The sequence below is a fragment of the Cygnus olor genome, chromosome 6 (genome assembly GCF_009769625.2).
Source record: "Cygnus olor isolate bCygOlo1 chromosome 6, bCygOlo1.pri.v2, whole genome shotgun sequence".
NCBI lineage: Eukaryota > Metazoa > Chordata > Aves > Anseriformes > Anatidae > Cygnus > Cygnus olor.
In genome coordinates this window covers 5,405,092-5,421,193 of record NC_049174.1, presented here as the reverse complement: position 1 = coordinate 5,421,193, position 16,102 = coordinate 5,405,092, and the positions used below count along the sequence as shown (strand labels likewise).

Below are 16,102 nucleotides of genomic sequence, written 5' to 3'. Positions count from 1 at the left end.
TTGTTCTCTGAATTATAGATGGGCTTTTTCAAACGTGTGAGACCACCTCAAGAAGAACAAGAAAGAGAACAACTGCAACCACATGAGAATGGGGAAGGAACATCAGAAGCATAAGCAGAGTTTTATCTGTGAGACATTCTGAAACTTTAAAATGCCTACATCTTAGTTATGAATACTGGTTTCCCCCTTAAGGAAGAAACACTCATGACTGCAAAGCTGCTGGTCTCAAGATATCAGCACGTACAAAAGAAGAGCAATATACTTAAATCCTCCTTTTTGTATTAATCTAACATGTCTGCACTGATTTTTGTGTGAAAAACCTTAACGTAGTGCTATGATTTTTCTTATTGGGATAGTAGGTTGTTTCACAGACCAACTTTACGTGAACTGCTACACAGACTCCATTTGTTGAAGCCAACAGCTTCCCTAAATAGTTGCAAGATAGCATATTTCGCTTCAGTTGATTTGAGTTTTAGTACACTACACTTCATTTCCTTGCTCTGGAAAGCTAGTTGCACAAAAAGTAAGCATAGTTTGTGTATGCATGTCAAACCTCCACAGGGTTTGAAGTTGAGTCTGTGTATTATCTGGGCTGAATTTCCATTTTTTGGCAAAACAATGGAGGTAATACTGCGTGACAAGTTACCTGATACATCCTGGAGAAACTGTTAATAATTCTCGCATTCCATGGTTGACCAACTCCAATTGCAGGATAGAGTAAAACGGACTGTTTAAATTATGCTATCTGCCAGCCAAATGTATGTAGATGCAATCTAGATTGATCAGTACTTTAGCCCCACTCTTGCGTGCCATGAGAGAACAGTGAGCTTGTCTAATGAAGCAGAGTATAGCTGGCAATGTGAAAGGGCTTGACAAGAGAAGGTTGAGTTGGCTTGTTCATTTCATTTTTTCAATTTTCATTTCATAGCACAAAAGACAATTCATTATGCTCAATACATTTCATTACTGGTAGAGACACTAAGTATTTAATTTCATTGCTTGTTTATAAACATACCAAACTTGAGTGGGTTCAAGCCATGGGTTTACATTATGGTTAGCTTACTTCCCTCAGTATTGGTTGGGTAAAATGAAGCCACATATACTTAGGAGAGCACACAAGAACATTGTCTGTATGCATTTCAGTAGCCATGTAACTGTAAATTAGGTGGTTATTTGGCTTGCAACCATGTGTAGCTTTGTTGCACACATCTTAGAGTGGACTTTCTTAAACTAGTATAGAGAGGCCTTATATCGGATTTGTTTACCCTCTTTTCCAAAAAAGATTAGACTCCCTGTATGCAGCCAGATACAGAAAGAAGGGTTCCTACTGTAACTTTTCCAATGTGTTTTCTATGTAAACAAGCTCTTAGAAGGATGAAAACTTTTGGTTTTGTTTTGTTTCCTGCGTTGTGGTTTTTATTTGACATGGTCTCACCCATAGATACTGCAATGCCTAGTAAACCCAGAATTATCTGAAATGAATGGTCTGATTCAACTCTCATTTTTGCATCCTTTCTGAGATGTAAATCTCACAAATAGCTTTCACTGTTAAGTCCATTTTTACTTACTGAACCGTGATGGTATTTGAGTCGTCAAGGGAGACAGCAGAAAGGCTGTGGGGGCCAGTTTGTATATCAGATCTAGGCTTGCATATTTATCCATTTACATGTTTTTATTTTAGACAAGTTGTTTAGATATAGTTAGTTTATTTGAGAAAGTGTAGGGCAAAATTCTGGTTTCACTGAGTCTTCAAGGTCTTTGGTGAGGCCCACTTTTGCCTTTACTTCTAGTATTATTACTAGTAACATCGTAAGGAATCAGGAGATGCTTTTTATCCTGGCCCCAAAATGTGACTGTATAAAACACACTTTGTCACTTACACAGGCTTCTAGTTCTCACACCTTGTCAATTTATTGTCTATGTGCAAGAAGATTGCTTTTACCCAGTCTTAATCATAGTAGGTTAAGAGGTTTAAGGAACTGCCAGACAGGTCAGTAGCTCTAATTCTTGTGTGTGTGTCTTCCTTACATGTACACACCATGTTTACTTGAAATTTATTAGACTACTTGCATGTCTAGGCATTATAAGGAGATGAGTTTAAAAAAATCATGATCAAGATTTCTTCAGCTGACATGGAAGGGATAGTGTAGCCCTCTTAATGTCAGTGCTAACTACATCTTGATTTTCTATGGCAACTGGAAACTCATTTTGCTGTTTTTCAGGATAAAGAGGTACATTTTATTGGTACATCTACTGTAGCTATGGAAAGTCTCTTCCATTTATTGAAGTCACAAAATACTTATTTAAGTGATTTTTATTTTCTTACATTCTACTAGAGAATAAAAGCAAATAGTTGCTTGTCTCATGTCCACTAGTTTCCAGTTCGATTAAAAAAGAGCAGTAGCATATGTAAATGGAGTATACAGGTTACTGTAATGAATATAAATAGAAAACACCCCAAATTCAGTTTAGAGCAACACTTGTGTTTCAGGGAGATTGAACAGAATGCTTTCCTGAAGGAGGGTACAAGAAACCTTTCACTTTTGCATTCTAGATTTGGCTGGAAGAATACAGAAAACATACATACACGCTTGCATCACTGTAAGTTTCATAGTGGTTTACAAGCGTTGATGTATTCTTACAGCAAATATTTTAGAGGGATGATAACACTTTTAAAGAAACTTTTAAAATGTATTTTTGGAATGAAACTAATGTCCTTGAGTCAACTGATGAGCATATGATACACACCGCAAGTGTTAAAAAACAGAAAACAAATACAGTAATAGATAATTGACTTAGTCTTCTTGAGAGTTGTTTCAAAAGCATAGTTTTTATATGTATAAAATCAGCATGTAATTGTTTAGCCAATGAAAACATTTTATAAGTGCTATATCTTTTATAATGAAATATGAAATTCTATAACTTTTCCATTTTGCAATTATTGCAGCATCTCATGTTGCATATTAAAAGGTGATTTATATTATAAAATGCATATTATCTAGTTCTATATTTGACAATATTTAGAAAATGTAAAGAGAGAATCGTAATTTATAGGTTTACATTTCTTTTGTGAAACACTACCAAATTGTGGAGATGGCTTTGGTTTAAACATTAGTGCAAAGTCAAATGTTAGTATCAAGCTTATCATTTTACTGGTCCCATTTTTCTGATTTAAATTCTGATTCATATGTGGATCTTTGATTCACATAATGCTTTTGAAACTTTAAGAAAGTTTATTACAATGTCCGTCCTTTATGCAGTGTTCCAGGCAAAGACTTTTAGATGTTTCTAAATTTGTGTCCATGGTTAATTAGTAACTGAGCTAAACTCTCACAGCTGTTTTAAAAATATTTTAGCTATAATCAGCATGTTCTTGGTGCTTTGAAGGATTCGTATTGCACTTAAATTTTTGCAACATTAAGATCTGCTGATGGTTATCCATAGGCTCTGCAGTACTTTTCCTACACCCTCCCAAAAAGTAATGGAGCAGCACTACCATGCTGAGAGTCTGTTTTTCTCTTTGGTCTAGGGTAAGACCTACTCCACAGTCTAATGAAATCACAGCAAACCTGACATTCACTGCAACTGGCTTTGAATTGCACCCTTTGTGTTCAATGCAGCTAACTGTTTATGAGGAAGAAAAAAAGAAAGATTTTATAAAAGGAAAATAGAAATGCATACTAAGAAGTAGTTGGCATAACAGTTGAGCATTGCAGCAAAGAGGTTTGTTTGTTTTTGTTTGCCTAATTCTGTGATGGGAAGAACCCGTAAGTGTTGGCAATGGCCTTCTATCACAAATAAGTTCCACACATTGGAGTGTGATTACATGCTGAGCTCTGCTGACTCACTGATGTGAGTGGGCTCTGAACTCTTTGGTACTGAATCTCTAGCTCCTAGTTCCCAAGTGCAATAAAACATGATCAGAACTGGTTCACTGCCAAGTCATCGGTTTTTGTTTGTCTAGGAAGGGATGTAGCATTTGTTGACTTGCAGTGGTCAATATTTTTAAGGACATTAACAAAACCAATGTGTTAAAATGACACGGTAAATGAATGGCGTAGAAAGTTTTTGATCACCCACATTGGGTGAAACATAATGTATATTCTAAAGTGTATCCATTGCTAACTCTTGAATTATTGAGAATTGGTACAATATTAAGTCCTCTGTGGAAAACATGACTAGAGACTATACAATAATGGGTTTGAGTCTGTAGTGCTACTACTGTTTCATGTGATTATAGTATTTAGAATTTTGGTCTATTTTTACCAGTCTGTAATTTTTTTAAATAATAGCCCAGGAAATCTAGCATTACATGCAATGACTTTCTGCAAATATGCTGCATTAAGATTGAATAACTTGATCTTTGGCTTTTGCAAAGTAAATGAAGATTTAATGTAGCATTTAAGTCTTAAAATCTTTTCAGGCAACTGGTGTTTGCTATGATGCACATAAGTTCAAAATGTAAAGTTTTATTTCATCCTATTAGAGTTTTTTGCATTGATTTTTTGCTCGTGCATTAAATCAGTATAACATTGTTTGCACAAGCAGAAAATTAACGTACTAACAAGATTGCTGCATTTTGGGTTTCTTAGTTATGTAGTAACTATTTGTAACAAATGGGAATATTTTCAGTAACTATGAACTTATTTCCAAGGTCCTAGGTACATTTAAAGAGAGCAATATACATTTGAAGTCACCTTATTTTTATTAAATTATAAGTCTTGCAAAAAATGTGGGTATTATAGCACAGTAATTTTGTACTGATATAAAAAATAGCTGTTAAGCTATGGTTTACTTTTCAATGCATTCTTTTCATCCTAGTTCAAATTTGACTTTTTTTAGGTTGTATTTTTCTATATATGTATTCAATTTCAAAATACTATGATTGGATAAACTGTCTGAAAAATGTATTTTAAGTATTAAGTTGATTTTGATGTTTAGATTGTGGAATAAAACAGCTCTTCACTAACATGACTTCCTACTCCCCCCCCCCCCTCTAGATTTTTTTAAAATATATTCAACTTGCCTATAAGTGTTTCATAATATATATTGGCAGCCATGGTTATCTACTAACCAAGTCATATCTATACAGCTTTACTCAGCTAAAACAGTATGTATTAACCTCAAGTCAAAAGAATTCGCAATCACAAACAAAAAAAGAGGATCTGGTCACAAATTCTCTCTTGTCACAAGAAAATGGCTTTCCTACAGAAATTTCTGTGTACCACAAGTAATTAGTTCAGATTTTATAGCTGTCGCATCACTGTAGAAAATGGCCAATACTTACCTTTTGGTTAGGAAAATTCTCAGAAGTGGTGTTTATTTTCTTGTGTTATTAAACTGATTTTATCTTAGAATTAGTCCACTTTACAATCATACCCATCTTTGTGAGTGAGGTGACAGTATATACTTTGCATCGCAATAAAGGCATACACTCATTTTCCATTGGTTGCACATGGATTTGTTTAAATAAAAATGTTTGCGTTTGTGAAACCTTGAGGAAAAACTCCCAACTACTGAGTTTCCTGGATTGCTAGTAGAGGATTTGCTGACTTAATGGAAGCGACAAAAAAAGGGACACTGAAAACATGAAAAGAAATTCCAGATTTTATTTAACTGCTTCCAGTGACTTTACAGTAGCTACACCTAATGTGTGTACAAAACATCACAGCAGTAGTCAAAGGACAATTCTCAAGTGTTTGTTCAATATGCAATGCAGCCAACCCTGGTCTAGTTTTGGATAGCTTCAGTTAGCGATCAACACAGTGATTGCTAAATATGTTCAGAAGTTCCAAACTAATGCACTATTGAGAAATCAGTGACAACAGCTGTATCATTACAGCAACAAGGGAACAGTTTTTTCCAAGTCCCACTGCCATAACCACCTTAAAGAAGAGGATGGTCCACGTCTTGAGGTTATTTACATCAATGGAACTTCATTACCACCATTTGAGTTATGCTTTCTTTGTTGTCTGGGTTTCTAACTGACTAATACATTAATAAATATTAGTACATTACTGTATTTTTAAATTACCAGTTTAAGTAATTTAAGAACATGGTGAAAACCGAGACTTCTTTAAAAAGAAATTATATGAACCTCTTCTCAAATATTGTCTCAAACAGATAAAGAGTTCTGTTTAGTGCTGTCAGAAGCTCATAGTCACACCAGGTATTTCAGAAGCCATGTTTTCTTGTATTTTTCTGACAAAGCTACTACTTTGGTGCTGAACCATTAGTTCCCCTTCACAGACACATACAGCACACCAAGACTAAGCTTGCAGTACCCAAATGCATTAGTAACATAGACCTTCCCAATGTGAGAAGCAAAAAAGATGTTACTAGTCTTTACAATGTCACATGCAGACCATGCTTATGTATTAACTGCATATCTACATTGCCATTTTGATTTCATTTGTGTACAGGCTTTCCATTCCCTGAGGAAATTTTATCAGATGCCGTATTACATTGCTTCAGTGGTTAATTACGTGCATATATTTTATAATCTGTTCAAACTTTGAAAAGTGTTTGAGCTACCTTGAAAGCTACCTTGAAAGATTGAAGGAGTTACTGCTGGACGTATACCTCAAATCAATACTCAGGTAGGTGAAGTAAATTATTCATCATCAGCTTTTATCTCTTTTCAAAGAAAAATTTGGTTAAGAAAATATAACCCTGATTACAATTTCTCATTTTTTTCCTGAAGTGGGTGTTAATTGTTTGTACTCTTTAAGATATGCAGTCCCTTCTCAGTAATTTACCTAAATTCAGGGCAAACACCTAATTTCCATACTTTACTTACTTTTGCGAACCATTTTCAATAACATCTTTTAACACATTTAACAGATTTAGTTAAGAACTTTAAAAATGAGTAATTGTGCATATTCACATCATCGTTCATTTACAATGTTGTAGCTGCAAATGCACTAAACCATTCCTCCCCAAGTAAACTTGACTAATATTTTTTCTAAGAGCCCAAATCAACAAACATTTAGAAATGAATGTGTATGTGATCCATGCCTGCCCAATACCACATACCCATTCATCAGAGAGATTCATTAACCAGGGAAGTAAATTGCTTCAAGTATTTTGATAGTTTTCTCTGCATCCCTTTTCTCCTTCTGAACACCCAAGATAATGGGGATTCCAAACTGACCTCAACTGTAACAGAAGCTGTGCAGCAGCAGTCCCTTTTTCTTTGCAGAGCCCTGATAAAAGATTGAAATGGGAAGCTGTTTGAAAGGATGTTGCCTAGGCAAACAGGCACTGAAAAAATGTTTTCTAAATGAAAGAGAGAATCTCTCCTTGTGAGCTGTTAGAGGAAAGTTACAAATCAGACAAATGATGGCTTTATTTGTCTGCTTTCTGTGCCCTTTTGCTTACTTGAAATCAAGATCTGTTCAAAAGAATTCAAGTTTCTGTGGGATGCGTTTTTTGGTGTTGATGAAGAAAAGGGAGACCAACTTATTCAACTATTCTAAAGAAAAGTAGCAAAGAGTACCTACCTGAAGTTGAGGCAGGTGTACGTCTCCCAGTGCAGCACAATTCCCACGGCAGCTGTTGTCCCTAACATGAGTGGGTGAAGTTAGTCATTTTTCAGTGGTCCCAAAAGGTTCCAACAAACTGTCAGCAACAGCGACAAAATCGTATTTTCAGTGACAATCTCAAATTTATGTGACGTCATTGTTATCACTAATGAATTAACTACTTGTACTGTACAGAATGGCATTAAATGATAAGGAAAATACATTAATTTTCTTTAGTTTTGGTATGAAATCCATATTAATTATGCACTGTAATTTGACAGCTACTCCTTTGACTATGGGAAGAGTTTTGCTCTTTAACAGTTTGTGTGTTCCACTCCTTTTTCCATTGCATAAAAATCTTCTGAGATCTGAAAACTAAAGTTTGGCCTAACAGGTTGTTATGTAAAATTAAGATTTTATTTGGCTAATTTTTATTTTGTTAAAAGGGAAGTTAAATTCAAAACAGTTTTATACTTTTCAAAGAACTTTACTGTTGAAGCAGCGCATTGAAAACATCATCTAGTTTTAAAAGCCCTTACGCTGAAGGAAACGGTGGGTTCAACATCACGGTATGGGTGCTCACATCACCTTAGGCGCATGAAATTCACTGACAGGTGGTCCAGTCATATTTCATAGAATCATTAAGGTCAGAAAAGCCCTCCAAGATCATCTGGTCCAACCATCACCATGCTACCACTGTCACCCACTAAACCATGTCCCCAAGCACCACATCCAACCTTTCTTTGAAAACCCCCAGGGACGGTGATGCCACCACCTCTGGGCAATCCATCCCAATGCCCGACTGCTCTTTCTGAGAAGAAATGTCTCCAAAATTCCAGCCTAAACCTCCCCTGGTGCAACTTGAGGCCATTCCCTCTAGTCCTCTCACTAGTTACCTGTGAGAAGAGGCCGACTCCCAGCTCCCCACAGCTTCCTTTCAGGTAGCTGTAGAGAGCAATAAGGTCTCCCCTGAGCCTCCTCTTCTCCAGACCAAACATCCCCAGTTCCCTCAGCCGCTCCTCACAGCACTTCCAGTCCCCTCACCAGCTCCGTAGCAGATGACTGCCTACTGAGCCTGACTGGGAGTCACAGACGGTGTGGGTTTAAAGGCCCCTCAAAGCCCGCCGGTTCCCTGTGAGGGCCGCCCCCCAGCCCAGCCTGCCGCGGACGCCCCTCCCCGGGGCCCAGCCCGGCCCCACCCCGGCACGCAGAGGCGGGGGCGGGCGCCTTAGCCGCCGGAGCCTCCGCTGCCGGCTCGGCCTCCTCCCGCGATGTGCCTCCGCTGCCCCCGGGCCGCCCGCCATGCCGCGGACCCGCGGGCACATCTCCTCTCTGCTCCTGCTGCTGCTGCTGGCCGCCGCCACCCGCCCTCAGCTGCAGCAACGGGCGGCGCTGCCGGGGAGCGCCCCCGCCGCGGCGGCCTCAGGTAACGATCCCCCTGAAATCGTGGCAGCCTCGCCTGAGGAGGCGGCTCCGAGGTGGCCTTGGGGCGGGGGTCCGTTCCCCCGGGGGCGGTAAATGGGGTGCCGGGGGGAGCCTGGGGCCTTACCTGCGGCGGGGAGCGGGCTCCATCTTGGGGGGAGCTCTGGTGGCGTGAGGGGTGAGGGCAGCCGCCCGCCCCGCCTCTGCCTGGTGGCGGGCACACCGCCCGTTGTTTGCACCGCGGCGTGAGGGAGAGATGTGGCGTTCATCCGGCAGATGTGGAGGGGTGAATCGCCTGCCTGCATCCGCATCAGGCCCTAGGGCTGCCCACAAAGGTGTGCATTATCCCCTTGCACAGCTGGGGCAAGCAGTAAAGTGTCAGTTCCCTCATTTCGCTTAAGATCTATGTGCGTAGCCTGAGGTCTTAATGGCTCAAGTAAGTAGGAAACTAATATTGATCCTGACATATTGCTTTTCAGCAAAGAATCTCAAAACGGTTTCAAACGTGAGTTATTGAAGACCTTTTAGCGCCATTTGGGCATATCACTGAAGCGTATGTTTCGATTTTGGCATGTATGTGCATTTCTATTTCTAGCTGACTTCAAGAAGGTAGAAAATATTCTTAGGTTTAGACATATGGTTAATATTTCTGCTGAATCGCATCCAATACACAGAGCCACCGGAGCATGTGTGTTAATTAGGAATCAATTTTTAAAGATGTAAATTATCATCTTTACTTAAACATTCTTAAACATGTAAAACAAGAAGCTAGATCTGGTTGAATATAAACACATTTAAATTTTCCCAATACTCTCTTAAAATGCCTTGAATTGATTTTTGGTTTCTTGTGTTTTTTCAAAAAGTCTTAACCGTAGGACTTGAAAGAAGGCTATTTGGTGGACAGCTTGGTTCTAGTTTTCCCTTTTGAACTGATGATTTTTTCATTATTTTGGTTCTTGCCCTGTTTTCAGAGGAATATACCATTAATCACCAGCAACCCCCTGTTAAAGGGCATTGTCAGCATTTCTAACTTGTGCAGTGAACAAAACGTTTGGTCATAAATAAAAAAAAAAAAGCAAAAAAAAATTGACAGTTTTTATAATTCATTGATCCTCTTTAGTCTTTCTTGGTATTGATTTTGCTTCAAGGAGCTCTGCTACCTTATTACGTTCAGTGTTGCCAAAATCTTTGTTGGTACCAAACGCGACACAGACACCACTGGTGCACGATTGGTGCTGTTGCAGATCCATGTGCCCAGTTGCTGTTGCTTTGCTTTATTTGTCTGTCATGCTTCGTGGATTTTGTTGTATGCAAGTCCTGAAGCTGCTGTGTAGTATGCAGCTTTTGTGATCAATTCTAGTTTACGGATATTAAAAACGGTCATTCGTGCTGATCCTCAGCATTTGTTTGTTGGGTTTAAACATGGTTTGAGCTGTATTTCAGTTGTGGGCTGGCTTTCTGAATGATCTTGGTAATTTCAGTATGAAATTGAAAGAAGCCTACATTGATTAATCTTCAAAAAAGACCAAATAATCACCATCATGAAACTTATTGTTCCGGAGAAACTGCTAAACACTACTGTATTTCATGTGGTATTTCTTTTCAGTAAAGTGCCATTGGTAATTTTTGTTGTCTTGGTGCTTCTGAAATCTTAAAAAGTAAGGACCTGACTCCAGGTATGTATTTGTCAGATATTTATGCTGTTTTTTTTCATGAAACGATCTTTTGATGGCTTACAGCCGAGGGGCAGGCAGGATAAATGGCTGTTGCATTTCCAGCAGAAGACTGGCAGCAGAGCAGTCCCTAAGGGGAATGCTCTGAAGAGGCCGCTCCTGCAGCAGCTGCAGGCCCTGTGCTGGGAATTTCCAGGCAGGCAGCAGCTCCTGGAAAGGAGGAGGAAGCTGACTGATTTTGGATTTATGCTGTTTGTGACCCAGCGTAGAAGAGGGAAGGAACCTCAACCTCCTAATAGAGGGAAGGTGCACAGCTGAGATGGGAGTTCGCAACCTTTTCTCATTTGACATTCATGTATCGATGTCCATGTTCTGTCAAAGCTAATTATGCAGTTTTACAGATCAATTCCCTTCTGGCTTAACAGGCTTCTGCCAGTGTAATGACTGTAACATTTAAGAAGAGATGCTTGAGTCTGTGCAGCTGTGTACAAAGGTTTTGGGGTGCAGACTGTACTGCTAACATGGAAATATAGCAGGAAAAAGGTAGTTGCACATCATTTAATAGCTTTTTTTTGTTTATCTTGTCCTTCTTCGCTCTTAAAAGCAACAACAAGCCTACCACTGCCAGAAGAAATAAGAAAATAATAAAGATGAGTCAGCAAAAACATGCCCTAGAGGGACTCAGTTCAAAGAGTTGACCCATGTTATTTTATGAATGTAGCTATTTTTACAAATTTCAGAAAAAATACTCTGAAAGAGAAAGCCAGGCCTCTGTGGATAAGGTGCTGATTGCTTAAGTGGAGAACCTGTCTTAGTTCCTCATTATTCATTCTGAATTTTTCTGTTTTCTGTGTGGCAGTCTAGAAATCTGGATTCTGGTGTGCAGAAGTGATCAAAGCAAAGTCAGCGGGAGCTTCAAATACTCAGCTTTGAGGTCTGCAGGCTTGAGCGCAGAATCCAGGAGCCACTAAATTATAGTGCTGGCTTTCATCCAGGCAGATCCTTTTGTTTATTTTTTTCCTTTTTCCTTTTTGCTTATGCTTATCAACATGCATCCTTTGCAGGAGTGTGGAGTTGTATTTGTTAAAGTTTGGGATGCACAGGATATTGTGGATGTGGTGCATTGTTCTTCTCTTTATAATGCAGATGCTGTACAATAAACAGAGGAGAGACCATTAATTGCATGAGTGATAGCTAACCGCGTCCCTTCCATAGCAGGTCTGATGTGTGCTGAATGAACAATGCTCTGGGAAAGCAGCTGTTCTGTGAGTAGATGCTATCGCACTGTGCACAGACAGCACTTAGGATGCCATCCGTCGTCTTAATGACGGACATTTGTTCCCATGTTGAGACCTGAAATTAGGTTGGAATTAAGTTTCATAATATGACAGAAACTTAATGATATGTCAACTGCACGATCTGCACTGTGGGTACTTGCCATACCTTTTGAGATGCCAGCATAAATAGGAAAAGATTTGCCATCGTATTTGTTACAGATCTTTGCCACTCTACTTTGATACCTGAAGACTACTGTTATGCCTGTTGAAGATGAATACCATGTCTAGATGCTGCCTGTGCAACTTGATTCTGTGCCCATTTCTCTATATTATCTGCATCTGATAATGAGTTGCTATCGAATTTGAGGCTGTGTTCTAGACAAGAGAATTCTAGTCCAGGTTTTTCTGAGCTCTTTTGAATGTCGTCTTATTCTTTCTGGTCATTCAAAGAGGACAGATCTTTCTTGTGCCTCCTTTTATTTGAGATACGGAAGCAGAAATATTTCTGGCACAGCCTTGTGTGTCTTAGTGCTTTTGTAATCTTTTGTTTTCAGTGTTTCTAGCTGCAAAATATTCTTCCTGATGACAAATGTTGATGTGTAAGTAGTATTTAGGTATTCAGAGCAGCATTTGGGTTTGATAGCTTGTTCTGTCAGGCTGGGTTTGAATTAGTGACAATAAAGTGGTTTGTTTGTTTGTTTGTTGTCTTTAAATGATGTAGTGCTGTGTGAAGGGTTTGTTGCTTGGTGGAACAACGCTAGGGTGTCCTGCCACTGAAGTCACTCGTAAGGCAGGAATAACCCCAGTTCTGTTTTAGAACTTATGCTGCAGTCTAAAGGAGACCCGAAGAAAATACGTGAGGCGATAAAAGTTGTATAGGAGTTTGTGTAGCCTTCTTAGACAGAAGGAAATTGGGCAGCTTTAACGACTAATCGCATAAGATGCTGTTTCTGTTCAAAAAATCAGGGCTGTTGAAATAGACAGTTCTGATCAGCACTGGGTTTAGTTGTTTTATACAACCAGCAATGTGGTTTTCTTATCCAATAGGTAATTTGAATGTAATTGGTGTCAGTGAGATCTATTTTTAACTTGTCAAAGCATATGGGTTAACTTACAGTAATTGTTTTCTATTTGGACTTGGAGGAGATGGTTTATGATCCTTAAAATGTAAGTTTTGTTAATAGTTCTAGTATATCAAATTAAACTTTTGCGGGGAATCAATGAGTGTTGCTTATATAAAGAACCTTCATGAAACTTGAGCCAAGTTTTGGTCTGGTGGAGACTAATTCACCATCAAATAGAACTACAGAAGTATTACATATGCACCCCAGCAAAAAAGTTTTGTGTAAGCAACACGTAAAATGTCAACAACTAACTACACCTCCTTGAAGTAAGCTTGGAAAGCGCCTTTTTATTTGCTGTTCAGTTTGCTCAGCTTCCTCACCTTCGGAGCTCTGTAATAACGGTTTCTCAGCTAGGTGAGAAAGCAGAGAAAGAATCTAAGACTTGTCCTGATTTATTAGAGCTGATGGTCTTAATTGACTTAGCTTTCTGTGCTGCTCTAAAGCTTAGTAGTGCAACAAAATGCAAGGAAGGGCATTAGGACACTGGGAGGTGATAAAGCATCTGCCATTTGAGACAGAAAGGAGTCATGAAAAAAGATAATTTCACTTCTCTGTCCATGTATTCCATGGCTTAGTTCACTCAGTTACTAATATAAGAAAAAGAGGAGTTGGGGTTTTCCATGGTCAAGCACAAATGAAAAAATAAGTAGTTTTGTAACTTTCAGGAAGTGAGGAGATGTAAGCAGAAAGGTACTGAGGGGCTCTGAACAGGTAGGCAGCTCTCCTCTGTTGCAAGCTGGTAATGAAACGTGCAATGTATTATACAGCATTGTGTTCTGTAGCTCAGAAAACCCAATTTCAAGGAACTTGGATTGATTGTTGCTTTTGTTATAGAGAGTCAAGAGAAACAAGGGCAGGAATGTGATTTATATTTCACAGAAACGGGGCCCACAGTTACACCTGGCAGAAGCGGCAGGAAGCGAGAGCAACCAGTGATGGTGGGAAGCTACGTACTGCACAGTAGTAGTTATTGCACTTCTTTGTTTTGCTCAAGTTCTTCATTACTTCTCATAGTCTGTTGGCACACAACACGTCAAAGACCAGTTGATGTGTAAAAACCATTCACGGAGTTGCTGTTATGCTGAAAAAAAGCTGTTTACGGATCTGGAATACAACTGCGATCTGTGTCACTGGGGACCCGTAGTATGATTTATCTGTGAACTAGCTGAGTGGATGAAGTGTTTGAAGACTGAGGCAAAGATCTGAGAGGAAAGCTTATTCAGAATAAACCTAATGTTTGGCATATTAAAAAAAAAAAAAAAAAAAAGGGAAAAAAAAAAGTGGGTTACTTTGTCATCCTGAAAGCTGCATAATTTTATTTTCACTGTACCTTGCTGTAATGAATGGGGATTCGAGGCATGCTGCGAGAGGACAGATGAGTCTTCTGTGTTAGTCTTGACTTTGTGTTTAATTCCTAATTCAGAGGCCTAGCAATCTCCTGTACCATAAGAGCACCCAGCTGCCTTGATCAGCAGTTTCCATTGTCCTGCAGAGGTTAGTGTACTCCTGAATTATGCCTCTGTGTTCATTAGGATGAAATCACCCAATCTAGCTCTTCCTACCGCACCCTAGTTTGCCCGCTGTATTTCAGAACACCTAATGGCTGTTCCTAAACAGCGCCTTCCACACGTCTACAAGAAGCTGTATCTAGCAGGCTGTGAAGGAGTTACTGCACTTTGTGCTTTGCTTTTCAAGCAGTAATTGCTTTAGAGGAAACATGAGGTCTGAAAGCAACAAACTGCCATATGCCATGAACTGTGCCAGCAGTTGTATCTGCAGATGATACCAACAAACCCTCCTCGTCCCATCTCAGTTGGGCCAGCTGCTTTACCTGGTGATTTCCAAACGATTCTGCTGTCCTTTGAGTGTAAGCACGAGGCATTCTTGTAAACAAAATGCTGGCTGCTCTGCCATTTATTGTACATGCAGGTGGCATGACCATGGTGATGCAGGTGTGTTCTTGCCTGACGTGGCTCCTGGGAGCCATCCTGCTGACTGCTAGGACTGACGGGGCCAGGAGCGCGGCTCCTTACTGTCTGTGCTGCTCGAGCCCCTGAGGCACGCCAAGTGCAGACACTGAGCCTGTCAGGTTCCCTTGTTATCCGTATTCCTTCCCCCTCGCTTTTGTGTCCTCCTTTCTCTTCCCTCTAGGCTGTGATTAAGCTTTACCAGGTGGGCTTGAGAAGAGCCTCTACTGACTAAAAGATAGAAATGGTCAGACTTCAGGGCACATTTTTTACCCTTTTCAGTGTGAAAATGAGACATTAGAAGGTGACAGGTTACAGGGTCAGATCTTGCTGCTGGGCTTTTCCCTGTGACCCTCCTCATTTCAGCATTCTGCACCTACCCTTGATAGTGCCGAGTACCCAAGGTGGTGTGATCCTGCCAATGGAAGAGGCAAGCAGTGGCCTCTCATTCAGATTACGTGGAAATAAATTGTGGCTCTGCGTGGGAGAAGGAAAAAAGAAATATTGGCCCTCTGCCATCTGATTTTTTTCTTGTCCTGTTTTGATAGATTTGGATGGTTTTGATGTGGGCTTTACCTGAGCTCCTGGCAGCTGTAGCAGGTTAATGCGCAAGTAGTGGCTTAGTAGCTGTGGTGGGGGGTGATTATTCTATATCGAATCTGGTGCAGTGGTTATAGGGTACGAGTGTGGGGCAGATATTGGGCTGTGTGCATTAGGATGAGGAATCATAGAAATGCTTCAACACATCCCCAGCGTGCTCTCGATGAAATGCACTATTGATGTGACCACTGCACCCCAAAAGAGCTGTAAGGTCTGTGGAGCATGGTTGGATCAGCGTGTGCTGCAGCCATGGGTCTGTGTTCGCCTGAGTGCTCTGACTGAAAACAGCGGAGTCACAGCCAGATGAACTGGAGCACTGACCCGTTATCACCCAGCCTAGTTTGGAGGAAAGAATGGGATTTAGCTTTTTAAGTTTCTAGATGGTCATTAATAGTTCATCTGCCTCCTCTTAAATATTTTCATGTGGTCAACAAATCCTTTGCTTCTCTGTCATCTGTTTTTGTTTGTTTGTTTGTTTTTTAACCTGCATGCAGCTATTGAGTTTTCCCCCTGGAG

At 39.9% G+C, this 16,102-nt stretch overlaps 2 protein-coding genes and 2 long non-coding RNA genes across 4 annotated transcripts in view; 3 read left to right on the top strand and 1 right to left on the bottom strand.

Moving 5' to 3' along the window:
- ITGAV (integrin subunit alpha V) overlaps nucleotides 1-4,969 on the top strand; it is a 46,865-nt gene extending 41,896 nt beyond the window's left edge. The window contains exon 30 of the mRNA XM_040561782.1: nucleotides 19-4,969. Coding sequence (XP_040417716.1) covers nucleotides 19-114 — 96 coding nt within the window. The 3' untranslated portion in view covers nucleotides 115-4,969. The remainder of the gene's footprint in view (nucleotides 1-18) is intronic.
- Nucleotides 4,970-4,988: 19 nt separating this feature from the next.
- On the bottom strand, nucleotides 4,989-7,948 carry LOC121072296. Its single transcript, XR_005821107.1, has 2 exons — nucleotides 7,503-7,948; nucleotides 4,989-5,988 (listed from the first exon to the last, which is right to left on the bottom strand). It is a non-coding gene; the product is annotated as an uncharacterized LOC121072296 (long non-coding RNA).
- Nucleotides 7,949-8,711: 763 nt separating this feature from the next.
- The window catches only part of FAM171B (family with sequence similarity 171 member B), a 38,452-nt gene continuing 31,061 nt past the window's right edge, over nucleotides 8,712-16,102 (top strand). The window contains exon 1 of the mRNA XM_040561783.1: nucleotides 8,712-8,949. Coding sequence (XP_040417717.1) covers nucleotides 8,826-8,949 — 124 coding nt within the window. The 5' untranslated portion in view covers nucleotides 8,712-8,825. The remainder of the gene's footprint in view (nucleotides 8,950-16,102) is intronic.
- LOC121072297 lies at nucleotides 8,960-11,797 on the top strand. Its single transcript, XR_005821108.1, has 2 exons — nucleotides 8,960-9,381; nucleotides 11,478-11,797. It is a non-coding gene; the product is annotated as an uncharacterized LOC121072297 (long non-coding RNA).